At 37.1% G+C, this 25,405-nt stretch overlaps 1 protein-coding gene and 2 long non-coding RNA genes across 12 annotated transcripts; 2 read left to right on the forward strand and 1 right to left on the reverse strand.

The window, feature by feature from the left end:
• The first annotated feature begins 2,612 nt into the window (after positions 1 to 2,612).
• On the forward strand, positions 2,613 to 5,500 carry LOC107830502 (uncharacterized). The gene is made up of 3 exons (XR_001658162.2): positions 2,613 to 2,779; positions 2,882 to 2,994; positions 5,364 to 5,500. It is a non-coding gene; the product is annotated as an uncharacterized LOC107830502 (long non-coding RNA).
• LOC107830500 (uncharacterized) lies at positions 3,766 to 23,772 on the reverse strand. 10 transcript variants are annotated; one of them, XR_012708151.1, is made up of 28 exons: positions 23,507 to 23,761; positions 19,415 to 20,995; positions 18,844 to 19,281; positions 18,424 to 18,711; positions 17,910 to 18,320; positions 17,343 to 17,792; positions 16,752 to 17,228; positions 16,323 to 16,637; positions 15,752 to 16,210; positions 15,142 to 15,636; positions 14,684 to 15,028; positions 14,204 to 14,572; positions 13,372 to 14,088; positions 12,867 to 13,262; positions 12,386 to 12,763; positions 11,518 to 12,271; positions 10,864 to 11,033; positions 10,605 to 10,754; positions 10,360 to 10,521; positions 10,130 to 10,246; positions 7,827 to 8,885; positions 7,583 to 7,744; positions 7,354 to 7,464; positions 7,074 to 7,175; positions 6,080 to 6,467; positions 5,816 to 5,974; positions 5,475 to 5,732; positions 3,766 to 4,969 (listed from the first exon to the last, which is right to left on the reverse strand). XR_012708151.1 is itself a non-coding variant. In XM_016658077.2 (28 exons), the coding sequence occupies exons 1-28, from the start codon at positions 23,540 to 23,542 to the stop codon at positions 3,953 to 3,955; spliced, it is 11,670 nt and encodes a 3,889-aa protein (XP_016513563.2). In that variant the 5' UTR covers positions 23,543 to 23,716; the 3' UTR covers positions 3,766 to 3,952. The 10 variants fall into 10 exon arrangements, 8 of the variants coding, with proteins under 8 accessions (XP_016513563.2, XP_016513561.2, XP_016513562.2 ...); XR_012708150.1 differs by having other exon boundaries at positions 7,074 to 7,184; positions 23,507 to 23,759; XM_016658077.2 differs by having other exon boundaries at positions 6,183 to 6,467; positions 7,074 to 7,184; positions 23,507 to 23,716.
• Positions 17,977 to 23,485, forward strand: LOC142179601 (uncharacterized). The gene is made up of 4 exons (XR_012708152.1): positions 17,977 to 18,106; positions 18,203 to 18,349; positions 18,480 to 21,844; positions 23,402 to 23,485. It is a non-coding gene; the product is annotated as an uncharacterized LOC142179601 (long non-coding RNA).
• Positions 23,773 to 25,405: the final 1,633 nt, after the last annotated feature.

Here is a 25,405-nt window from a genome sequence, read left to right on the forward strand (position 1 = left end):
AATAGCAACTTCTGCTGCATTTTTCCAACTCCAAACACTCCGATCACTGCCTGAAATCACCCCGAGGCCCTCGGGACCTCAATCGAACATACCAACATATCCAACAACATCATACAAACTTAGTCGAACTTTCGGATCACTCAAAACAACATCGAAATTCCAAAATACCCTCAGATTCAAACTTAAGAACCTCTAAACTTCCGAATTCCACAAACGGTGCCGAAACCCACCAAAACACGCCCGAACGACCTCAAATTTTGCACACAAGTCAGAAATGACACCAGGGACCTACTAACTTCCAGAAATCTTATCCGACCCCGATATCAAAATTTTCACTGCCGACCAAAATCGCCAAAATTCTAACTTTCGCCAATTCGATCCTAATTCTACTATAGACCTCCAAATCAAATTTCGGACGCGCTCCTAAGTCCAAAATCACCTAACGGGACTAACAGAACCATCAAAATTTTAATCCGAGGTCGTTTACACATACGTGTCCCAATTCACTCCAAAACCACTCCGGACCTGAACCAACTAACCCGATAAGTCAAAATACAGTTGAAGAACACAAAAGAAGCAGAAAATAGGGGAACAGGGCTATAACTTTTAAAACGACCGGCTGGGTCGTTACATTTTGCTCCAAAATATATGTAATAACCGAGCATGCAATGGTGTCTATCTGAATTGATACTAACTTATATGGATCATTTTGTATTATTTGCAATTTATTATCAAAGCAAAGTTGACAGAAAATAATAGCTTCAATTTTTATAATATTGGGCCCGTGCTGGCACGAGCTACTATACCTCATAAACTAAATAAATTAAAGATGCAATATATTCAAACTTAGTTTGTTATCATTGTTTGATATGCTTTTTTTTTCCTTTTCAATAAACTAGTCAACGAAATGTACATATTCGATCTTTCACTAAAAGTGTATTTAAAGAAAAATTACAAGTAATAAGGGTCAAACTTTTCATACTGAACTTATACGCATCTCAAGTTCGATCGATACTCCTTAAAACCAAAGTGATTATCTTCTTATAAATTGTTGTCACTCAAATTACTGATTTACATAATAATAAATATTTTTATGTGATTTGAGTATATCCTGCTTTATTATTTCAATACAAAATTCTCATATCTAAAAAACCAGTTAGGGGTAGTCCGGGTTTTGCCCGGGCCCAATGTAAATAAAGCTATATTATTTTATTATACATTGTGATATCTTACGATTTTAATCGTACTATTCTATGAACTTTCACTTGTAAAAATATTTTACGAATTTTTTAAATTATTTGTCATTAGTTATAAGTACTAAAGTGAGATATAAAAAGTAGTGTCATTTTTATATAATGACAATAATAACTAAAACATTTCATATTTGCATCGCCAATTAGCTCTGCACCAATCCAAGGAAAACCAACATATTGGACTAAAACAGCATAAAGACACTCTTAATATGATGTGATATTGTTTAATTTTGTCCACGGTTGCATGATTTTCTCCAAAAAATCTCACATTATTAAGATTATTCAACTCTGCACTATCTTCATATTCGTCCCGTCAAATCATTCGCTCTAATACCAGTTGTTGAATTAAAACGGCCCAAAGATACTCATAACATGTGTGAATATTATCTGCTTTGGGATAAGCCCACACAGTTTTTTCCAAAATACCTCATCTACATAGTATGCTAAACAAAGGCACAGTAGTTTGTGGCGAAGCTTATGAAATGTTTAACACATATTTATAACTTAGAAATTTGGAAGCTATATAAACTCGATTCAAGTACTTTCCAATTTTCCCACTGTGGTTTAGTTTATGGCTCTAGGTGAAGCTTATGAAATGGTAAACACATATTTATTACTTAGAAATTTATAACTTATAATTACTCGCTAGTTCCCCGCCAATTCTTTGTTATTATTACTATTTGGAAATCAAAGTCATTTCTTTAACTATGTTTTCTCGGATCATTTTTAATTTTTTTTAACTATAATCTTGTTCTTGCTTTACTTGTGATAACTGTATAAATTAATTTATTTTGGGTCGAAACTCGAAATACCATAGGAGGATAAAATGATAGATGTAGGTGGTTTGAGGGGGTGATTGGGGGTAAATAGATTTGGCCTAATGTGGGTCCCATAGCTTGCACTGGTTTTGGTCTCTTATTTCCAATAGCCTAAGGTCAGGGGATCAAATTCCCTATCAACCTTTTGGTTTAATTTTTTTAAAAAAGGTAATGGTGAACCCATCCTCCGAAAATCCTGAATCCGCCTCTGGATTGTCATTGTTATCCGTAATGCTATACTTCTTTGGTTTGAAAGAAATTTATTTTTTATTTTTATTTCATATAGTGAGGAGGAAAAAATATATATTAATATTCAAAATAATTATTATTATAATTACTATATTCATATAATTTTTTAACACTCTTTATGACCATAAACTTAGAGATCTTGGTACTTGGTAGATACTAGGGATATGATTTGGTGCCTTTCAGAATTTTATTTTATTTTTTAGTTGTTTTTTTCGTAGAAAAGAGCCCCTCCAATTTAATGGGAAAAGGAAAAAAAAAAGGTCAAACGAGGGACTTAAAATTATAATCTGCAAGCTTCAGCATGGGTTGGACATAAGAACAAACTTAAGGAACTAAAAGCGAACATCCCAACTTCTAAATCTAACGTTCCCTTTTCCCCGCGTCGCCCCCGCGTGCGGTGTGAATCTAACAGCTATTAAATCCCGCCATGGCTAGGATTTCAAAGAATTGGCTCCAGAGGTGCGAATTTTTTTTTTGTATTGTTTCCTCCCATTTATTTTAGGTTTTGAATTACATAGTGTCTACTTCTTTTTTCAGTCTTAGGTCATTTTTCCGTTGCAGGTGGATGAAGATTTTGGTATGTGTTTGTAATGCAATTTCGAGAGAGTTCTTCATCGATGTCGTGAAAGGTTTAAACGTTTTTTAAAGTATCTTCCATAAGAAATAAGCTTGCGGTGAGTGATTGTTGCTTTTGTTTATGATTCAACTTGATAGGTAATTAAATGAATTAGGAGGATACAGTTTTACGCTGTTAATCACTAAATATGTTCCAATTTGGACACTCTATTGAATTTTGCTCTTATATTTTCCTAATTGGCATGTTTTATTTTATCTGCATTACAGAGTCATTGTTGCCTGTTGGTGAAAAAAAGAGAGTCATTGTTATGTTAGGGATCACGTGCTGTATTCTGTCCTTTTAGCTGGAGTTGTCTGTTGAAGTTGTGATACTTATAACAACAAACTAATGCTTGCGTAATGTTAAAACCTTGCTCTTTTTGAAATACCTTTAATCCGCTGTGCTTTCAAATGGCATTTGTTGGTTTAGAGCCCACCTGTATATTTTTCCGAATGGGAATTTTTTTTATTGTTTCTAGTAGAAAATGCAACTGGATAGAGCGGAGTGATTACATCGAATAGTAACCGACGCTAACTAATTTAGGATTGAGGCAGAGTTTGTCGTATAGTGGAAACACACTATAGCCTTTTAAGTTTGATTTGAGAGGTTATAAAAGAAGTTACTACAGTATACTTGAGGAAGCTTAGACCGTTTGTATTGATAGTTGTCTTGCTAGGAGAAACTGTTTCAGGTCTTCCTTCTTAGTGTTAACTGTGGGTCATGGAAAGTAAGTTATAAATTTTCTTTTGGTGGGGGGCAAACTAATACTTACTGTGTGGCGTAGTTGGGTTGGTTCAGTGCTCTGATCTTTATATTACTGGAGTTGTCATTGAGAAGTTGCCACCATGTATTTGATAATTAAAGAATCCCTAATACTGTAATACAATAAGATTTCACATTGTGGACAAACTTTTGTACATTATTGAGAACTTGAATTGCTGAAAAATCTTTTCACTTACTTTTCTCGAGAACTTATGACTTTGTATTATGTAAAGTCATGATCATCTTTTATCATCTTATTTGGGTGATGGTGGCTTGCTCTGAGAGGATTTACCAGTGATGGCTTTCTTCACCTTTGCAATTGAGTGCTTGACTTTTGATCCAACTCCTGACAATATATTCTGATGTTTCTTGTGAGGAACTCTGATATCAGCATCTCTCGAGACTTCTACAATGACTGGACCTTCAGAACATGACTCTTCTCTTGTTTGTTGACTTCCTTCCTCATCTTTGTCATTGTCTTTTTCCTTATCAGTTATTTCTTCTTCATCTTCAGACTCTTCAGTTTTGTGTGCCTGCAGGTCTTCTTTATTGATCATTACCGCTTTTTCTTCAGTCAAACTTTCCTCCATTTTTGATGTCTCTTTTACTGATTCATGCAGAAGGTCAGAAAGTGCGGCCTTAGCTTGTGTCTCTCTTGATCTGGATTCCTCTGGTGCTTCTTTTAAATCACATTCCACACCTTTCTCGTTTTTGTAATTTTCCTGATCCTCTTCTGTTTCTGAAGTTTTGCATTTTCCCTGCATGTGCTGGTTACTTTTGGCCATTGCACCCAGTTGCGCTAGTGGGGTAACGCTGTCTTTGGGCGTGCCATTGACATCCGTGCTGCCTGTTGGTTCAGTTTCCACCCTCTCCAATGCAAGTAAAGGATATGCTGCTTGCTCTTGTATCTGCTTAGTTACATTGCTCACCATGTTATCCGTTGCTATCTCCTTTTCGGAAACCTTAACGAATTCCAATGATGTGAAATGTTCTGTTATTTCTTCCCATTCATCTCTTGTTTTTTCCTCTTGTTCACATCCTACTTGGGCACTTGGAATATTTTCAGTCTTTTCTTCTTTCTCTGTTTCTTTTGTTCCATTGCTTGTTATCATCTCTTCAAGACCTGCTGCTGGTTTTTGTTCTGATCCAAAAGGTTTCAAAGTTCCTTTTTCAGGTTCACTTATTGTTGTTCCCTTCTCTTGTTGCACATGTGTTGTGTTGTTGCTTGAGGAATCTTTGCCAGTGCTCTCTCTTAAATCTTCTTGTTCCTCCTGTGAGTTCATATTTTACCGTCAGGAATCTTGATTGAATGTGTACATTGTAAAGTAAACAGGGAAGGAGGCAGGGGGGAGTAAGCAAAGATTGGAAGAATGTATTTTTGCTTGTACCTTTTAGCTTTTTTATTTTTTTAGTTTTGCCTTTTCCATCTTTGACATCCTGGACATCGGTTGGCTTCAGTAGACTTTTCTTTAGCCAGCTGTGGCAGATGGGGATTTCATCTTAGTGATCTTTCCTAGAGTAGTTTTATTGACTGTCCTTATAATGTCTGTATATTTTAAGTTAGTCTGTATCCAGCGAACAATTTACTATATATGATTCAAGTTTTTTATTTACATCAATACTTTGTTTTCTCTCGTTAACCTATGTGCTGAATATTTTATGCAGTTTGAGTTCAGTCATTTTCTGCCAGCAACCTCCTTACAGGAGGGAGTAAAACAGATCAAATCATGCAGGTAAAATATTGAAATGGAAGATAGATGCGCTATTTAATCTGACCTCTATAATTGGAGTCTTGATTTCCATCATAACACATTCGCCCTTTGATTCCTTAGCCTCTTCTGGGAGGTCTATCTCAGTACTTCCATGATTAACATTGTTGTTGTCATCGATATTAATTTTTCCCAGTTCTTCTAGTTTTTCGGATGTTTGTTTTCCAGCAGGTGAATCTTCAGTGTGCTCTTCTGTATTCATGACTGCACATATGTTGTACTTTATATGCTGCTTGTAATCATCCATTTCAGCTCCTTCTGACATCTACAGAAAAAACATTTTTTCTGATATAGGTAACTTCCACACATTTTTAAGAAGATGTATGATAAATGCATCCAGTTTCTAACCATTATGCTTTGGTTTTCCTCTCTCTTGTCAAAATTTTCATCTGTCTTCACTTCTGGATTTTCTTCCTGTTTTAACTTCTCCTGTTTGGTGCTGATGCTATTTTCTTCTTCAATGCAATCCGCACAGGAAACATCCTCTGTTTCTGATTTGTCAATAATCTGGAATTTGACCAGTCAACATTAGCAATTTTTTATGAAATACAGGAGAAAAAGGAAATGGTTAACATTTAATCAATTGATGCATGGTACAAAAAGCTTAATTACAATTTACCTCCTGAACAGGTGCACTGTAAGGCTTCTCATGGTCTGCAGACCTTTGTAAAGAATTGGTGTCTGCTATTCCCACTGCCTGTTTCTCTTCACATACCTCAGCTAACTGATGCTTCAGTTGTTCCTGTGGATCTGCACAGCTTTGTAACATATTGGTGTACGTAACTACTGCTGCTTCGTTATCTTCACAAATCTCAGCTGCCTGATGGATAAGTTCTTGTGTGGATTCAGATATCTTTTCACTGTTTCTTCCATTTGTTTCTTTTTCAACCGGAGTATCGAACATATGGCCAATATCTGTTTCTCTGTTTTGTATCTCAAGCTTATCTGCGGCTGTGTTGTCCTTATTATGATTTTGGAACCCAATATCAGAGCTTTCAACCTGTAGAATGAGTCATTTCTAATTTGGTTGGTATTCAGAAATAACTGAAAGGGTGAGGAAATAGAGAAATTTCTGGAGACTGCTAGCAGGATTGCATGACGCGACTTAACATGATTGCAGTGCATATGCTGCCAACTTGAGATAATTCGTAAGTTCTATTCATGCTTCTTTAATGGTTGTATTGGAGGGGGAAACATCAAGTTCTGTTTTGCTAGTTTTTCTATAACTTATTTCCTCTACTGTTATAATTTAGTTCCAACTTTTAAAATTTAGAATTGCTTGTTTCTTGTAGCAGGTTGCAAATCGACATTCATGTCATACTCTGCCTGCTTATATGAAATGTTTCATGCAGTTGTCTGTACATAGTGCTCTCACAGCAACATCTCCTCAATCCTCTCGTTGCAGAAGGGAACATAAACTGAGAATAATATATTCCTCTAGGGATTTGTGACATTAACTAACTTGGAGTTGTGGCTTAGTTGTTGTTGTTCTGAAAATATCATGCAGCAGGAAAATTTAACTTCTAGGCTCATAAGCATGCAACAAACTCATAGATTCCCAGTAGATGCTTATCGGCTAATTCCTTGTAAGATCTTGCTTGTTTACCTTTTCTGTAGAGTCCTCCACCCTCTTTTCTTCTGAAGGAAGTGCAATGAAGTTCTTTGCTCCACTCGTGTCTTTAACCTCTTCTGGGGTTAGATTGTCTTGCTGAAAGTTCTTCACAATTAAAAAAGAGCAATCCAGTGATTTTAGAAAAAAGAGAGAATCAAGCATTTTTATTTTACCTTGCTTGGGTTAGATATATGAATTTGAAACAGGCTTATGTGATCATAGATTCTCAGTAGGTGCTAATCAGCTAATCTATTGTAAGGTCTTGTTCATTTACCTTTTCAATAGAGTCCTCCACCCTCTTTTCTTCTGAAGAAAGTGCAATGAAGTTCTCTGCTCCATGCGTGTCTTTAACCTCTTCTGTTGTCAGATTGGCTTGCTGAGTGTTCTGCAGAAATTAAAAAGAGCAATCCAGTGATTTAGAAGAAAGAGAGAAAGCAAGCATTTCTGTTTTACCTTGGGGGTTAGATATATGAATTGGAAACAGGCTTGTGTGGTCACTTAACCTCTTGATTGGGGGTTTCTGAAACCACTTTGCCTTCTTCAAAGTTATTTGCTGCCATCTCTTCTTTGGCTGATTTTAGAAGCTCATCTGGAGTCGTTTCTTCTTTTCCTAGGACATTCTTATTTGTCCCATCACCAGCATTGACATCTTTAAGTTCTTTTATCTGTTTGTAGGAATAGGTTTTGTTATGACCAGTTTAGGCACGTGAAAGATTATCAAAGCATTGATAGAAGGCCACTTAATACCTCAGTTTCAACTTCTTCGCAAAGTCTCGTTGTTTCTTCGACAAACAATTCTGTCTGTTTTCCAATCAAAGCTTTTTCTTTCTCTACTATATGTGTTCCAGATTCATCAATTCTTTCTGTGGCAGCTTCAGTATCTTCCCTATTTTGTTCTTTGGGTTCTTCTCCAACTGGTGGTTCTTTAGGTTTCTCTTCAACTGCTTGGTCGTCGGGTTTTTCTTCAGTGGGTGCTTCTTCAGTTTTTTCCTTAACTGTTGGTTCTTCAGGTTTCTCTTCTACTGCTGCTTCTTCAAAATTTTCAACTGCCGATTCCTCAGGTATTTCTTCAACTGACGGTTCTTCACCTTTTTCATCAACAGCTGGTTCTTCAGGTTTCTGCTCAACTGTTGGTTCCTCAAGTTTTTTGTCAGCTACTGGTTCTTCAGGTTTCTCTTCAACTGCTAGTTCCTCAGGTGTCTCTTTCACCGCTGGTTCTTCAGGTGTTTCTTTCACTGCTGGTTCTTCGGGTTTCTCCTCAACCGCTGGTTCTTCCGGTTTCTCCTCAACTTTTGGTTCTTTAGGTTTTTCTTCAACTGCTGGTTCCTCATGTTTTTCTTCAACTTGTGGTTCTTCACGTTTTTCATCAACTTCTGGTTCTACATGGTTTTCTTTAACTGCTGGTTCTTCAGGTTTCTCCGCAACTGTTGGCTCTTCAAGTTCTTCATCAATTGTTGGTTCTTCAGGTTTCTTTTCAACTGTTGGTTCTTGAGGTTTCTCTTGAATTGCTGGTTCTTGAGGTTTCTCTTCAACCGTTGGTTGTTCAGGTGTTTCTTTCACTGCAGGTTCTTCAGGTGTCTCTTTAACCGCTGGTTTGTTAGGTTTCTCCTCAACTGCTGGTTCTTCGAGTTTCTCCTCAATGGCTGTTTCTTCCAGTTTCTCTTCAACGATCCATTCCTTGGGTTTCTCTTCAACTGCTGAATCATCGAGTTTTTCTGCAACTGCCGGATGGTCAGCAACATCATTGTTGGTATCGCATGAAATTTCACCGTCAGTCTTGTCATTCGAGTCTACAACTGGCATATTCTACAAGAAGAATTTAAAGTTTCACTTAGTCTTTCAATAGCTAAGTAGATGTGAATTCCTTACACATACGGAACTAATAGGATGGTGAAATTCTTTTGGTTTCATCTCGCATAGGATTACTACACATGCTCAACTGTTCTGCAACAATGATCGTGATTGCTCAGAATATTTTGAGTGCTACCATTGTTTAGTATGTTTCATACACTGGTGAGAAAAGGACAAGGAGTTATGCATTTAAGAATCATTCTAACGAGAGAAGAAGGTGTTCATATCTTAATCTCCAGGTGGTTTTAGTAATTGTCAACTGCCGAGCACTATATCAAGTTAACAGATATCTACATGATGAGGTTTGGGACTTATAATTTTAGCAAGATTCCTGTTTATAACTGAAATACAGTTACCGTGGCCTAGTGGTTTAAGTCCTTGGTTTCTAGCTTAACGTCATGTGAATTCTCTTAAGGTCATATTTTGGAATTTCTCCCAGAAAGAGTTTCCACTGCCTCTTCCTTTATTAACTGATAATTCTCCAAGAAGAATCTCTTTCTTTTTGTCAATGTTAAAGAGTCTGCCGAAGAAAACCAATAAAATGATTAGAATAAATGCATGAAGGCATCTAGCTGCAATATTTGAAATTTGCTTAAACCTTCCCTTGCAACTTATTGTTTCAAAGACTCAAAGGAATACTCGATTTGCAATGTCAATGGTCAGTTCTTTTTCAGAAAAATAAGTCATACCCATTTGTCAGCATTTGGCTAATTTTTGTTTCGGCTTATTTTTCAAAAGTCGCACATAAGAATCCCAATGATACTAGGATGTCTCACTTGTTACAGCCTCGAACAAAATAAATAAATAAACAAATAAAAGATCAAAGATGGTCTACATTTGTGCAATGGAATATACTCTATCAGCAGAGAATTAATTTTCTATTTCTTGTATATATCATCTTATCATGCATTGCTTCCCATTTTATGCAATAACTACAAAATAAACAAAAACTCTGGGAAAGGAAGTGAAGACTTATTTTGTTTTGTACGGAGAACTTTAAATTTATAGTAGTTAGTAGTTACTAAGAACTGTATACTTCGAATACTTTCAGACTTGAATTTCAATGTTTCTTCCAGAAAGACAAGGTGGCACGAGAATTCATATGCATGCAATAAACTTAAGACCCTCAGTGAATGGTTGCCATATGAATGCCTTGATGTTAATTGGCTGATTCATTCTCAGGTTCTCATTTCGTTTACCTTTTCAATAGAGCCTTCACAGCTAATTTCTTCTGAAGAAACTACCATGAAGTTCTCGATTCCACGCTCATCTTTCAATAAAGCTTCATCTCTGATTAAATTAGCTTGTTGAAAGTTCTGCAGATTTGAAAAAGAGGGTATTTAAGTGATTTTAGTAGAAAGAGAGGACGCATCTTTATATCTGCGAGTTACATATATGAATAAAGAACAGGCTTCTATGGTCACTTAACCTCTTGACTGGGAATCTCTGAAAGCACTTGGCCTTCTTCAGAGTTCTTGGTACCAATTTCTTCTTTGGTGGACGTCAGAATTTTGTCCAGGGTCTTTTCTTCTTTTTCCATAATGTTTTTATTTGTTCCATCACCAGCATTTATATCTTTAAGTTTGCTTATCTGTTTGAAGTTATAGTTTTGGCTATCATTAGTCTATGGACAGGAAAGATCAGAGTATTAATAGAAGCCAGATCATTTAATACCTCTGTTTCAACCTCTTCACAAGATCTCATTTTTTCTTCAACAAACAGTTCTTCCTGGTTGCGAACAGAATCTTCTTGCTTCTGTACTATACATTTCCCCCTTTCATCACTTTGTTTTGGTACTTCTGGTCCTTCTGGATGCTCGTTTACCTGCATAACCAAGTAGCTCATCAAGTTTAGAACAATAAGGATGAAGAGCAACTAAATTATTTGCTTAACCAAGTCTGCTTGATCCTTCTCTATTAGCAATATCACTTGCCTCACTTTCTGTTCCTTTACTTGAATTTGGATTTATCTCAGATTTTGTGCTTCCTGAAATTTCTTGCCTGATTAGATCCTCTTGACTATTAATGTGCACAGCTTCACCTTCAGCGAACATGTTCTTATTTAAGAAACTATCCCCTGTCGAAGTATTTTGATTTTCATCACCTGCAATATGTCGGTAGTAGATGTTAATACCACATCTAGTCATTATTGAAGTGACTAGAAATCTTTGAACCCCCAAAAAGGTGCTTGTTACATTCATATAGCAATTTACGACTTAATGAATGCTGCTAGTCCTAATATCTTAGCAACAGCATATCATAGGATTTCTTTATTATATCCATGTAGTAATAAATTAATTATGTTCATGTATGTAATGATAGATGATCATTATTGCTAAATACTGTGGATGTGCATTCTATTTTTTCAAGGTTTCTCCAAACCAGAAAGGCGCTTGTCTCTGGTGCTTCTCTCCATTTCAGCTTCCTTTTAGAGATTGGTTCCATTTTTATAATTGTTTTTTCTACTTTTTGCGAGTGATACTATGGTTAAATCTCTTGGATCTGTTCTCTAAAGAGTATCACCATTTTCCATTGCAAATAAAATCAATTGGATAGGGAAAGCATGTCTGTGAACTAGTATTACTCACTCTGTGGTGTAAACTTCTGCTCTTCAGTGAAAGAAGCCTCATCCTTCTGCTTTATGTTATCTTCATCTCTCTGCATTGCCTCATCAATTTCTGATATTTCTTGAGAATCTAGCTGTTGCACGTTTTTAGGTTTGTCAATACTAATTGGTTCTCCCAATATTGGGTTGGTCATTGTTGTCCCTTGAGCAGGCGGATGGCTTAGAATAGCTGTTGGCAGACTGCTGCTTGCTTCATTTGCATTCTGGTTAAGCTTTGCCTCTTTTATGGGAGCTTCAGTTACTTCCCTGCTTTGTTCTTCCGGCTTTTCTTTAACTAATGGTTCTTCAAGTTTCTCTTCAACCGCTAGTTCTTCAGCTTTTTTGTCAACTACTGGTTCCTCAAGTTTTTCTTCAACTGGTGTTTCCTCAGTGTTCTTTTCAACTGCTCGTTCCTCAAGTTTATCTTCAACTGCCAGTTTCTCAAGTTTTCCTTCCATTGCTGGTTCTTCAGGTTTTTCTTCAAGTTTTTCTTCAACTGGTGTTTCCTCAGTGTTCTTTTCAACTGCTCGTTCCTCAAGTTTATCTTCAACTGCCAGTTTCTCAAGTTTTCCTTCCATTGCTGGTTCCTCAGGTTTTTCTTCAACTGTTGGTTCTTCAGGTTTCTCCTCAACTTCTGGTTCTTCATCCTCAACTGCTGGATTATCAGCAACATCTTTATTGGTGTTGCATGTAATTTTACTGCCAGTCTTACCATTTGAGTCTACAACAGGCATATTCTACAAGAAGAATTTAAGGTTTCACTTAGTCTTTCAATAAATAAGCATATGTGAATTCCTTGCACATACAAACTATTAGGATTGGCAAACTTTGTGGTAGTGCTTGATCCTCACCTTTTCGCAGAAAGTTACCTTTTCAGGTTTCTCTTTTTCAGTTGCTGGTTTATCAAGTTTTTCTTCAACTACTACTTCTTCAGGTTTCTCTTCAACTGTTGGTTCTTCAGGTGTTTCTTCCAATGCTGGTTCTTCAAGTGTTTCTTCCCGTGCTGCTGGGTTTTCAGGCTTCTCTTCAACTAGTGTTTTTTCAGGTGTCTCCTCAACTGCTAGTTCTGCAGGTTTCTCCAATATAACTGCTGGTGGTTCTTCATATTTTTTTTCAACGGATAGTTCTTCAGGTTTTGCCTCAACTGCTGGATAGTCAGAAACATCATTGCTGGCATTGCATGGAATTTCACTGTTAATCTCGTCCTTTGTATCTACAACTGGCATATTCTGCAAGAAGAATTTAAAGTTTCACTAAATCTTTCAATAGATAAGTAGATGTAAATTCCTTGCACATATAGAGCAAGGAATCCCTGTGACAGTGGTTGATCACCTTTTCCAGGAGAGTTACGGCTTCAGGTTTCTCTTTTTCAGTTGCTGTTTTTTTAGATTTCTGTTCAATAGCTAGTTCTTCAACTGTCTCTTCAACTGCTGATTCGTCAGGTTTCTCTTCAACTGCTAGTGCTTCAGGTGTTTCCTCCCCTGCTCGCTCTTCAAGTATGTCTTCAGTTGCTAGTTTTTCAGATTTCTCCTCTATCACTGATTTTTCAGGTTTATCCTCAACATTCGGTTCTTCAAGTTTCTCCTTAGCCATTGGTTCTTCAGGTTTTTTCTCAATGGCTGGTTCTTCAGGTTTTTCCTCAACTGCTAGATAGTCAGCAACATCATTGTTGGTATTGCAAGGAGTTGAGCTGTCATTCTTCTCGTTTAACTCTATAATTGGTATATTCTGCAAGAAGAATTAAAGTTTAACTTAATCTTCCACCAGGCGGATGTGAATTGTTGCACATACATAACTAATAGGATGGATAAAATTTGTGATTGTGCTTGATCCTCACCTTTTCCAAGAGAGTTACTTTTTCATGTTTCTCTCCGACTGCTGTTTTTTCAGGGTTCTTTTCAACTGCTAGTTCTTCAGGTGTTTCTTCAACTGCTGGTTCTTCAGGTGTTTCTTCAACTGCTGGTTCTTCAGGTTTCTCTTCAAATGCTAGTTCTTTAGGTGTTTCTTCCCATGCTGGTCCTGCAGGTGTTTGTTCAACTACTGGTTCTTCTGATTTCTCTCCAACTGCTGGTTCGTCAAATTTCTCCTCGACTGCTGGTTCTTCAGGTATCTTTTCCACAGCTGGTTCTTCAGGTTTCTCTTGCACTGCTGGTTCATCAGCTTTTTCCTTAATTGCTGGTTCTTTAGGTTTCTCCGTAGCCACTGGTTCTTCAGGTTTCTTTCCCACAGCTGGTTCTTCAGGTTTCTCCTGCGCTGCTGGTTCATCAGCTTTTTCCTTAATTGCTGGTTCTTCAGGTTTCTCCGTAGCCACTGGTTCTTCAGGTTTCTTTTCCACAGCTGGTTCTTCAAGTTTTTCTTGCACTGCTGGTTCATCAGCTTTTTCCTTAATTGCTGGTTCTTCAGGCTTCTCTTCAATTGCTTGTTCTTCATGTTTTTCTTCAACTGCTAGTTCTTCAGGTTTATCTTCAACTTCTGGATAGTCAGCACCATCATTGTTGATATTGCCTGGACTTTCAATGTCAATCTTGTCCTTTGAGTCTACAATTGGCATATTCTGCAAGAAAAATTTAAAGTTTGACTTAGTCTTTCAATAGATTAGCATATGTGAGTTCCTTGCACATATAAAGCTAATAGGATGGATAAATTTTGTGACAATGTTTAATCCTGACCTTCGTTTGGAGAGCGTCTGTTTCAGGTTTCTCCTCTTCAACTGCTGGGTTTTCAGGTTTCTCTTCTATAACTAGTTCTGCAGGTGTCTCTTCAGTAATTGGTTCTTCTAGTTTCTCTTCAACTGCTAGTTCTTCATGTGTTTCCTCTCCTGCTAACTCTTCAAGTTTCTGCTCAATATTTGGTACTTCAGGTTTCTCCTTAATCGCTGGTACATCAGGTTTCTCTTCAACCACTGGTTCATCAGTTGTTTCCTCAATTGTTGTTTTTTCAAGATTTTCCTCAACTGCTGGATGGTAAGCAACATCATTGTTGGTGTTGCATGGAATTTCACAGTCAGTCTTGTCGATGGAGTCTACAACTTGCATATTCTGTAAGAAGAATTTAAAGTTTCATTTAGTTTTTCAATAAGCAGATCTGAAAGTCTTGCACGTATAAAACTATTAGGATGGACAAACTTTGTGACAGTGCTAGATCCTCACCTTTCCTAGGAGAGTTACCCTTTCAAGTTTCTCATCTTCATTTGTTGGTTCTTCAAGTTTCTCATCTTCAATTGTTGGTTCTTCAAGTCTCTCTTCAACGGTTTGTTCTTCAGGTTTCTCCTCAACTGCTGGTTCTTTAGGTTTCTTCTCAATTATTGGTTCTTCACGTTTCTCCTCAATTGCTGGTTTTTCAGGTTTCTCTTCAACCGCTAATTCTTCAGGTTTCTCCTCAACTGATGGTTCTTCAAGGTTTTCCTCAACTGCTACGTCTTCAGCAACATCGTCGTTGGTATTGCATGGAATTTCACTGTCAGTCGTATCATTGAAATCTACAACTGGTATATTCTGCAAGAAGAATTAAAGTTTCACTTAGTCTTTCAATGGATAATTAGATGTGAATTGTTGCACATACAGAACTAATATGATGGCAAAAATTTGTGACAGTGTTTGATGCTCACCTTTTCCAAAAGAGTTACCTTGTCAGTTTTTTCCTCTTCAACTGGTTCTTCAGGTTTCTCTGCTTGTTCTTTAGGTGTTACTTCCAGTGTTGGTTCTTCAGGTGTTTCTTCAATTACTGGTTTTCCAGGTTTCTCTTTAAGAGTTGGTTCTTCAAGTTTCTCCTCAGCAATTGGTTCTTCAGGTTTCTCTTCCGTTGCTGATTTTGCAGGTTCCTCATTAACTGCTGGTTCTTCAGGATTTTTCCTAACCGCTGGTTCTTCAGGCTTCTCTTCCACTGATGGTTCTTCAGGTTTTACCTCAACCGCTGGTTCTTCAGTTTTTTTCATAAATTCTGATTCTTCAGATTTCTCTTCAGTTGCCGGTTCTTCATGTTTTTCCTCAACTACTGGTTCTTCAGTTTTTTCCTTAACTGCTGCAGAGTCAGCAATATCATTGTTGTTATTGCAGGGAGTTGCATTGTCAGTCTTGTCGTTTGAGTCTGCAATTGGTAAATTCTGCAAGAAAAATTTAAAGTTTCACTTAGTCTTTCAGTGGATAAACAGATGTGAATTCATTGCATATGTAGAGCTAATAGGATGGATAAACTCTGTGACACTGCTTGTTTCTTACCTTTTCCTGGAGAGTTACTGTTTCAAGTTTATCCTCTTCATTTTCTGGGTTTTCAGGTTTATCTTCAAGAACTAGTTCTTCAACTGTTGGTTCTCTAAGTTTCTCTTCAAGTGCTAGTTCTTCAGTTGTTTCCTCCCCTGCTAGCTCTTTAAGTGATTCTTTAGCTGCTGGTTCTTCAGGTTTCTTTTCAGCCGCTGGTTGTTGAGATTTCTCCTCGACTAGTTCGTCAGATTTCTCCTCAATCATTGGTTCTTCAAGTTTCTCCTCAACCATTTGTTTTTCAGGTTTCTCAACCACTGGTACATCTGGTTTCTCTTCATCAACGGGTTCTTTAGGTTTTCCTTCAACTGCTGGTTCTTCAGGGTTTGCCTCAACTTCGGGAAAGTGGGCAGCATCTTTGTTGGTATTGCATGGAATTTCACTGTCAGTCTTGTCGTTCGAGTCTACAACTAGCATACTCTGCAAGAATTTTGAAGTTTCACTTAGTCTTTCAATAAGTAAGCAGATGTGAATCGTCGCACATACACAACTAATAAGATGGATAAACCTTTTGACAATGCTTGATCCTCACCTTTTCTAGGAAAGTTACCCTTTCAGATTTCTCCTCTTCAATTAGTGGTTCTTCTGGTTTCTCCTCAACTACTGGTTCTTCAGGTTTCTTCTCAACTATTGGTTCTTCATGTTTCTCCTCAATTGTTGGTTTTTCGGGTTTCTCTTCAACTGCTAGTTCTTCAGGTTTCTCCTCAACTGTTGGTTCTTCATGTTTTTCTTCAACTGCTGGTTCTTCAAGGTTTTCCTCAATTGCTACATATTCAGCAACATCATTGTTGGTATTGCATGGAATTTCACAGTCAGTCTTGTCGTTGAAATCTACAGCTGGCATATTCTGCAAGAAGAATTTAAAGTCTCATTTAGTCTTTCAATAGATAAGCAGATGTGAATCGTCGCACATACAGAAATAACAGGATGGATAAACTATGTGATAATGCTTGATACTCACCTCTTCCAAAAGAGATACCTTTTCAGGTTTCTCCTCTTCAACTGCTGGTTCTTCTGGTTGCTCTTCAAATGCTAGTTCTTTAGGTGTTTCTTTCCATATTGGTTCTTCAGGTGTTTCTTCAATCAGTGATTTTTCAGGTTTCTCTTCAACAGTTGGTTCTTCAAGTTTCTCCTCAACAATTGATTCTTCAGGGTTCTCTTCCATCGCTGATTTTTCAGGTTCCTCATTAACTGTTGGTTCTTCAACTTTTTCTTCCACTGCTGGTTCTTCAGGTTGTACCTTAACCACTGGTTTTTCAGGTTTCTCCATAACCGTTGATTCTTCAAATTTCTTTTCAATTGCAGGTTCTTCATGTTTTTCTTCAACTACCGGTTCTTCAGGTTTTTCCTCAACTGTTGCATAGTCAGCAATATCATTGTTGGTATCGCATGGAATTTCACGGTCAGTCTTGTCGTTGAAATCTACAGCTGGTATATTCTGCAAGAAGAATTTAAAGTCTCATTTAGACTTTCAATAGATAAGCAGATGTGAATCGATGCACATACAGAAATAACATGATGGATAAACTATGTGCTAATGCTTGATACTCACCTCTTCCAAAAGAGTTACCTTTTCAGGTTTCTCCTCTTCAACTGCTGGTTCTTCTGGTTTCTCTTCAAATGCTAGTTCTTTAGGTGTTTCTTCCCATATTGGTTCTTCAGGTGTTTCTTCAATCAGTGATTTTTCAGGTTTCTCTTCAACAGTTGGTTCTTCAAGTTTCTCCTCAACAATTGGTTCTTCAGGTTTCTCTTCCATCACTGATTTTTCAGGTTCCTCTTTAACTGTTGGTTCTTCAGGTTTTTCTTCCACTGCTGGTTCTTCAGGTTTCTCCATAACTGTTGATTCTTCAAATTTCTTTTCAATTGCAGGTTCTTCATGTTTTTCTTCAACTACTGTTTCTTCAGGTTTTTCCTCAACTGTTGCATAGTCAGCAATATCATTGTTGGTATCGCATGGAATTGCATTGTCAGTCTGGTCCTTTGAGTCTGCAATGGGCAAATTCTGCAAGAAAATTTGAATTTTCACTTAGTATTTCAATAGATAAACAGATATGAATTCGTTGCACATATAGAACTAATAGGATGGATAAACTCTGTGACACTGCTAAAGGAGAGTTACCGTTTCAGGTCTCTCCTCTTTATTTGGTGGTTTTTCAGTTTTATCTTCAACAACTAGTTCTTCATCTGTCTGTTCAATCGTTAGTTCTTCAGGTTTCTCTTCAAGCGCTAGTTCTTCAGCTGTTTCCTCCCCTACTAGCACTTGTTTTTCTTTAGTTGCTGGTTCTTCAGGTTTCTCTTCAGCTGTTGGTTCTTCAGGTTTCTCCTCAACTGGTTCTTCAGATTTCTCTTCAACTGTTGGTTCTTCAGGTTTCTCTTCAAGAACTGGTTTTTCAGTTTTTTCTTTTACTGCAGGTTCTTCAGGGTTTTCCTCAACTTCTGAAAAGTGAGCAGCATTATTGTTTGTAATGCTTGGAGTTTTACTTTCAGTTTTGTCGTTCGGGACTACAACTGGAATACTCTGCAAGAAGAACTTTAAAGTCTTACTTAGTCTTTCAGTAGGTAAGCATATGTAAATTGTATCGTATACACGACTAACAAGATGGATAAACTTTGTGACAATGCTTGATCCTCACCTTTTCCAGGAGAGTTATCCTTTCATGTTTCTCCTCTTCAATTGTTTGTTCTTCAGGTTTCTCCTCAATTATTGGTTCTTCAGGTTTCTTCTCAAATGCTGGTGTTTCACGTTTCTCCTCAATTGATGGTTCTTCAGGTTTCTTCTCAACCGTTGTTTCTTCAGGTTTTTCTTCAACTACCGGTTCTTCAAGGTTTGCCTCAACTGATACATAGTCGGCAACATCATTGTTGGTATTGCATGGAATTTCACTGTCAGTCTTCTCATTGAAATCTACAACTGACATATTCTGCAAGAAGAATTTAAAGTTTCACTTAATCTTTCAATTGATAAGTAGATACGAATCTTTGCACATACAGAACTAATAGGATGGATAAACTTTGTGATAGTGCTTGATCCTCACTTTTTCCAAGAGAGTTACCTTTTCAGACTTCTCCTCTTTAACCTCTGGTTTTTCAGATTTCTCTTCAACTACTAATTGTTCAGGTATTTCTTCAGCAGTTGGTTCTTCAGGTTTCTCTTCAAATTCTAGTTCTTCCGGTGTTGGTTCTTCAGCTTTTTCTTCAACTACTAGTTCTCTAGGTTTCTCTTCAGCTGCTGGTTTTTCATGTTTCTCCTCAACCTCTGGTTCTTCAAGTTTTTCTTCCACAGCTGGGTTTTCCTCAATCGCTGGTTCTTCATGTTTCTCCGTAACTGCTGGTTCTCTAGGTTTCTCTTCAACTGTTGGTTCTTCATGTTTTTCTTCAACTGCTGGTTCTTCAAGTTTTTCCTCAACTGCTAGATAGTCAACAGCGTCATGATTGGTATTGCATGAAATTTCATTGTTCGTCTTGTCGTTCGAGTCTACAACTGGCATATTCTGCAAGAAGAATTTAAAGTTTCACTTAGTTTTTCAATAGATAAGCAGATGTGAATTCCTTGCACATATAGAACTAATAGGACAGAATAATTATGTAACAATGCTTGATCCTCATCTTTTCCAGTAGAGTTACCTCTTCCTTATTGTCATCCATGTTGCATTTTCCCTTCAAACCACCATGGATATCTTCTGAACTGGTGGCTGTATCAAGCTTATGGTCGGATGTTGTCTCTATAAGTTCCCCGAAAGATGAGTTTCCAATCTCGTCACCAGTGACATGCAAGAGTTCAGTGAGATTCTTTTCCACTTCATTTTCCAAAAGGATGTCATTTGACTTGTTATCTTTTGGAATTTCAGCAATTTCCTGCCCTTCTGCTGCAATTTCTGATGCTTCGTCATCTCTACTTTCTCTTTTTGAGCCTTCTGGCATGTCCAGCTGGTCAGTTTTCCTTTGCACATTTTCCTTGCACGCTACCTGTGAATCATCAACAATTTGGACATGGTTTTTTTCAGACTCATTTGCTTTACTTGCTCTGCGATCAATTATAGCGGCATTCTCAAACATCTTGGTTTGGTTTTCTTCTTCATGCCGGCTCGTGTTGGTATCATTCTCTGAGACAGTTCTGATGACATCTCTTAATGGTGCAGAATTGGTATCTTCTTTGGGGGCTATGTCCTCTCTTTCTTCTGTAAACGAAGATACCAATATGTCTGAGCTCTGAATATCATCAATGTCCTTGGATGTTGTATTTATTATTATTTCGTTAAACTGATGTGCTTCTTGGTTTCCATTCTCAATTGAGTTGTCCCCATGTTTCCTGCTCGTATCTGATTCAGCATCATCTAACCTGGTTTCTTCTACAACATTAACAAATGGGTTAACAAGCAGATTCCTTGCACCCTCTCCATCTCCTGTCACTTTTTTCTCATCCTCTCCTGTTTGGCACTCTGTTTGGGGGGAGATGAAAATACTTCTATCATCATCGTAGTCTTTCTCATCTTTGAGTGCTTTCTCATCCTTCGTGTGACCAGGTGATTTTATTGCTTCAGCGTTTGTCCCTTCTGTTCTTTCTAAAATGGATGACATTGTCTCTTTTTCTTCTTTTCCTTCAATGATTGTTTCACATGAATCTCTTCCTTTGTCGGTATCAGGTACATGCTTTGTGCTGTCATCTTCATGACAAACTTTTTCTTTTTCTGTTGTATCCTCTAGTAAATGTCCTGTGGTACTCTCTTCATAGCTTAGCATGTGTACAATCTGACTTGAGATTGTCTTTGTCAAATGTCCATTGGGTTTTTCTTGTGTCATGCATCCCTCATCCTTGTCCGAGCTAGTTGCTGATTCTTTTACATTTTGTGTGTATCCGTCTGAAGAAATATTTTCATTTGAGCTGATTTCTACTTTTTGGTCTTCTGTTTTCTCCCCAAAGTGGAATGAAATCCCTGACATCTCTTCGCCTGACTTGTTTGGTGTATCGACTGACACATGGACTTCCATTGAACTGCTAATTTCTTCAACAGCCTTGGCAACTGAGGGTGATTCAAAAATATTTTCACCCTCAGCTTTTCCGTTGCTACCTTGAATGGGATCCTTAACATTTTCAACCTCTGAAGTTCTTTCAACCTCAGGTATTGGATGGACTTTGTTGTCTGCCTCCATGATCAGTTTGTCTGATACTACATATGCTTCGCCTAGCAAATTCTCTTCTTTTTTCTGCATGAAGTAAAAATGGTTTTGCTTTATTGTAGCTAAATTAAAAAAGAAATGTGTTTATCTAATATTGACAGAGCAGCACTCAAACATGAATTTTGTCAGGATAACCATAGCATATTAAACTGCATATATTAGCTGGATTCCTGTTTATAATTGAAACGGAGTTACTAACCCTGGCCTAGTGGTCAAATCCCTATTGCTCTAGCCTTTAAGTCCCAACGTATGACCTGCTCGCTGAACTTTCTTTGCCATGTTTGAGAATTCCCATAGAAGTAGTTGCTACTGCTACTCCCTTTATTAACCAATCAATATCCAACATGACCTATTTTCTCTTTGAATAATGTATCAGATATTTTTCTTTGATGAAGTGACTTCCATAGGAAACAATAAAACAATAGGAAATGCATGAAGACTTCTATATACGATATTTGAAGTTATCTTACTCCTAATAAGAGACAAGAGGGGTTGCTCTGATGGTAAGCAACCTCCACTTCCAACCAAGAGGTTGTGGGTTCGAGTTTCCCCAAGAGCAAGGTGAGAAGTTCTTGGAGGGAAGGATGCCGAGGGTCTATTTGGAAACAGCCTCTCTACCCAAGGGTAGGGGTAAGGTCTGCTTACACACTACCCTCCCCAAACCCCACTAAGTGAGATTATACTGGGTGGCTGTTGTTGTTGTTGTTGTTACTCCTAATAAGCTTTGGAAGGCACGTGCAGTACTGTTTATTTCTTGCAAGTGATTTGGTAGGGTCTCCTAAAGAAAGATACATTGTGGTTTTTCAGTTGGCTTACTTGCAGATATGACCTTGGAACAAGTTCCTTAACTTCTGAAATTGTACACACAAATTACCGGTAGGATCTCGTATTTCAATATTAGCTTGATCTGACAAAGAATTTTAGCTATCTTATTTGAATCAAATTTTTCACTGTGCATTGTCACCTATTGAGAATTTTAGAGGTCAATGACAAGTACTCATGCTACACCATTTATCTCCAATGTTCTTATAAAGTTTCAAGAATAGGAGAAGACTGATTTGAAAAATGTTTTCATAATCTCCTCCTGGTATGTGCTGAAGTGTGCAGCTTTCTTTCCAGGATAAGAAGTTTGTCTCACCCAATTAAAATGAGGAACGAGTTTTGGTTCTAAGCCCTTTTCCCTCCTAAAAGACCACACCTTAGACCATAAGAACCTTCTTTTTAAAATATACAGCAAATGGAAAAAGAAAATAGGTATCAATTCCGCGTTGTTTACATGTCACTGTGCATAACTTAAATCACTTGTGTATATTTCGAAGGTCAAGAGGTTTCTCAATCCCAAAACTGGAGTTAATTCGTATTTTACCCTTTTTTTGATTTTAAGTATACTAAGGCCGGTTAGCTGTATTGAAGAACCCCTTTCTTCATCCTTTTAGTCACATCAAAACATCTCTCTAATTTGTTGCAAAACCACATGTTTGGGGATTTGGTTTCTCAACTAATATGGGTCCAAATGGTGTGTCAGAGATAGAACTGAACCAAGTTTTCATGCATAGTTTTTTTATTTAATAGCACTTTTGGATGAATAACTATTGTCCTTTGGAGAGAGTCAAGTTTTTCAATACTATTTATTTAAGAAGAGTTATTTTTGTATCAGATTGCATTGATTCATTTCCGTGCTAATTCGAAGTTTTTGAATGATATTCTTTTATGAGTAACTATGGTCGTTTGGGGAGAGTCAAAGTTTTTCAGTACTAATTTATTCAACAAAATCTTGTTGAGCACAAAAAACTGCATTGCTTTGTTTCTGCACTAATTCTTTTAGGATCATATTACCTTCATACACATATCTGGATCCAACCCTTTGTTGCCTAACAAGCGAATCACAACTACTGTGGAGTGTATCAAGAATGAATCTCATGTAGAGCTAAAGTTGTTCGCGAACCTTTATATGAACATACAGCTTGGTCAGGATACTCTTCAATTAGCAGGGTTCTAACTCCTAAGTCCCACATTAAGTTGTGAGTTCTATTGCAAAAGAAACAATTCGAGCAGTTGAATATCTACTAATTTGTAGACATAATCAACATACAGTTCCTGGAAGCATGAAATCTCTACTAGGTGATAGGGAAAACTATAAAACACACTTTCTTTTGTATTCAGGACTGCATGACAATAATCATACATGAAGATGGATACCCTTAATTCCGGTTCTTTAGTGACAAACTTTGAACTTTGAAGCAAATGGTTAGTGCTCTAGTGAATAGAATACTTCATACAAGATCTATAGTTGATCAATAGGATACGTACTACCCTCTATTTATACTTCTTAGGGACTTCGTAATCCTGTAAATCCTTATGGAACAAACGTAAAGGTTCCTCTTTCAAATTTTTTACACATAAAGCAAGCTTGACTACTGCCATATGTTATAGGAGAATCAGTAACAGTTGCGGCTACATGAGAATGATAAACACACAAGACGATGAAGTTGCATGCTCACATAAAGTAAAGCTGGTTGACAAGTGAGTTTAACTTACACTTTTGTTCTGTAGAATTTCAGCTTCGATTTCCATTCCTTATGCAGCCGATCACGGAATTGTAGTATTAAGCTTTATTTTCCCCTCCTTAAAGACTACAAGAGAGTGTTTTGTTTAATTCGACTGGATCGGAAATTCTCATTGCTATAAGTAAACATTCTCTCAATATGTTAATGTAGGATTATAATAGCTATATAATCATCAATTGATGACCATGTTGTACAGTAGAGAGAAAATGACAAAACCCCACTTGTTAATCCTACTAATATTGTGAGTTGGACATAGATGGGTGGTCCTTTTGAGTGATGAGTAGTCACATGCCCCTCTAGTATAGCTTTAGTCATCAAACAGTCGGATAATTATTTCGCAATAACTGTTAAGGATTATGCAGTTGACAAGGAGAAACTGCCAGGAGCACATTACTTTTTACTTTGTCACAAGTCTGGTTATAAATTCCTTTATAGTACAACATGTTATTTTAAAGAGAGTAATGCCTTCATAAAATTCCTTAGATAGGTGGTCAGCTGTCTTATTGCCAGAGTTCACAATGGTTTGAATCTGTTTTCCTAAAAATTGGTTCGGTTGAATTACTTGATCTTGGAAAACTTTAGCTTGAATTTTAATGCAGTTGACAATAGCTTAAATTCCCCTACAAGTCAATCTAAATTTGTTTGGATTTGAGTTGTAGTTATTGTGTTTGAGCTGAGAAGGCGAGAACTGTGATGTATCAAGTGAGTCCTCTGTCCTCGAACATCATGACAAATTTCCCAAAACAGATGACGAATGGAAAAGGTAAGTGATACAGGGAAAGAGGAGTAAGGGGGGGGGGGGGGACAAAAAGGAACTAGGTAATAAAAGGGCATAATCATCTTTGCGCTTAAAAGATGTCAACTAAGGTAAAAAGGCAAAACTTTGCTAATTTTACTCCTGGTCTCAAGGTAAGGGAAATCCTTTGGAATGGGAAACTCGATAAATAATGGGTTACCATGTTTTTGTCTGAGGTAGGATTTTTTTTAATCCCTCCCAATTCAGGAGGATTTATAGTGTTTCCACACTCCCCTCCAGCGTGACTCGAACTCAGGATCTAACGGTCGTGAGTGAAAGTGCTTTACCAACTGAACAAGTCTCACTTATCATGTGATAGGATTCAAACCTGTGACGTGCGTCTACATTGTGCCTATGCCCTCATCACTATATCAAAGCCGGGGGCCACACCTCCAAATTCTTCTTAGAACTGAAGCCTTTTTCTTTTCTTATTAAGCTTAATATAATCAAAATGACAGATTGATGATGTGTACTAAGAGGAAAGTCCCATGTTCCATGTCACTCATCGACGTGGAAAAATTATTTTATCGTACATATTACTATTACATAAAATCGAGAATAATAATTGATAAAGTTTAAAAATATGACTAGGATCAATGAATTGGAACGGAATGCATCATGCATGTGTAGAGCTGGTGCAAAATTGCAAAAGTAATTGGTTTTAAACAACGAACGGTCTCAATCAAACCGATCAAAAACAAAATAGATGGTTTGTCTTTTTTCGCCGCCCCTTTAGGTGGATAAAGGTAAGCAAATAGCAATATTTCAGCTGTTTGTGTTTTATTCTTTTTTCTTTTTCCCTTCTTCCTTAAATATGCAATAATGCATAGAAGAACAAGAAAAAGTGAGAGAGACATTTCACCACTTTGATGATTCAAAGATCGAATAAGTACATATCATAATGTATTGAGTTTATGTTTTATATACTTATGTTTTAAAAAGTATTTACACAATTGGATAACTTAAAAAATAATTACAGAAAAATCTCAATGATATGTACTAATTGATAACTTGATAAAATGGTGAATCGTCTAAACTTTTTTTACTCTAGCAGTAGAGGCGGAGTTAGGATTT

Source organism: Nicotiana tabacum, chromosome 3, assembly GCF_000715075.1.
Source record: "Nicotiana tabacum cultivar K326 chromosome 3, ASM71507v2, whole genome shotgun sequence".
NCBI lineage: Eukaryota > Viridiplantae > Streptophyta > Magnoliopsida > Solanales > Solanaceae > Nicotiana > Nicotiana tabacum.

Excerpts from the sequence above, each read along its gene's own strand:
- LOC107830500 (XM_016658072.2), bottom strand. The coding sequence starts at position 23,542 with ATGGAAATCGAAGCTGAAATTCTACAGAACAAAAGT. Across the intron at positions 20,996-23,506 it reads AAATTCTACAGAACAAAAGT|AAAAAAGAAGAGAATTTGCT; the intron begins GTAAGTTAAACT and ends TACTTCATGCAG. Across the intron at positions 5,975-6,086 it reads ACAGTGCACCTGTTCAGGAG|ATTATTGACAAATCAGAAAC; the intron begins GTAAATTGTAAT and ends GTCAAATTCCAG.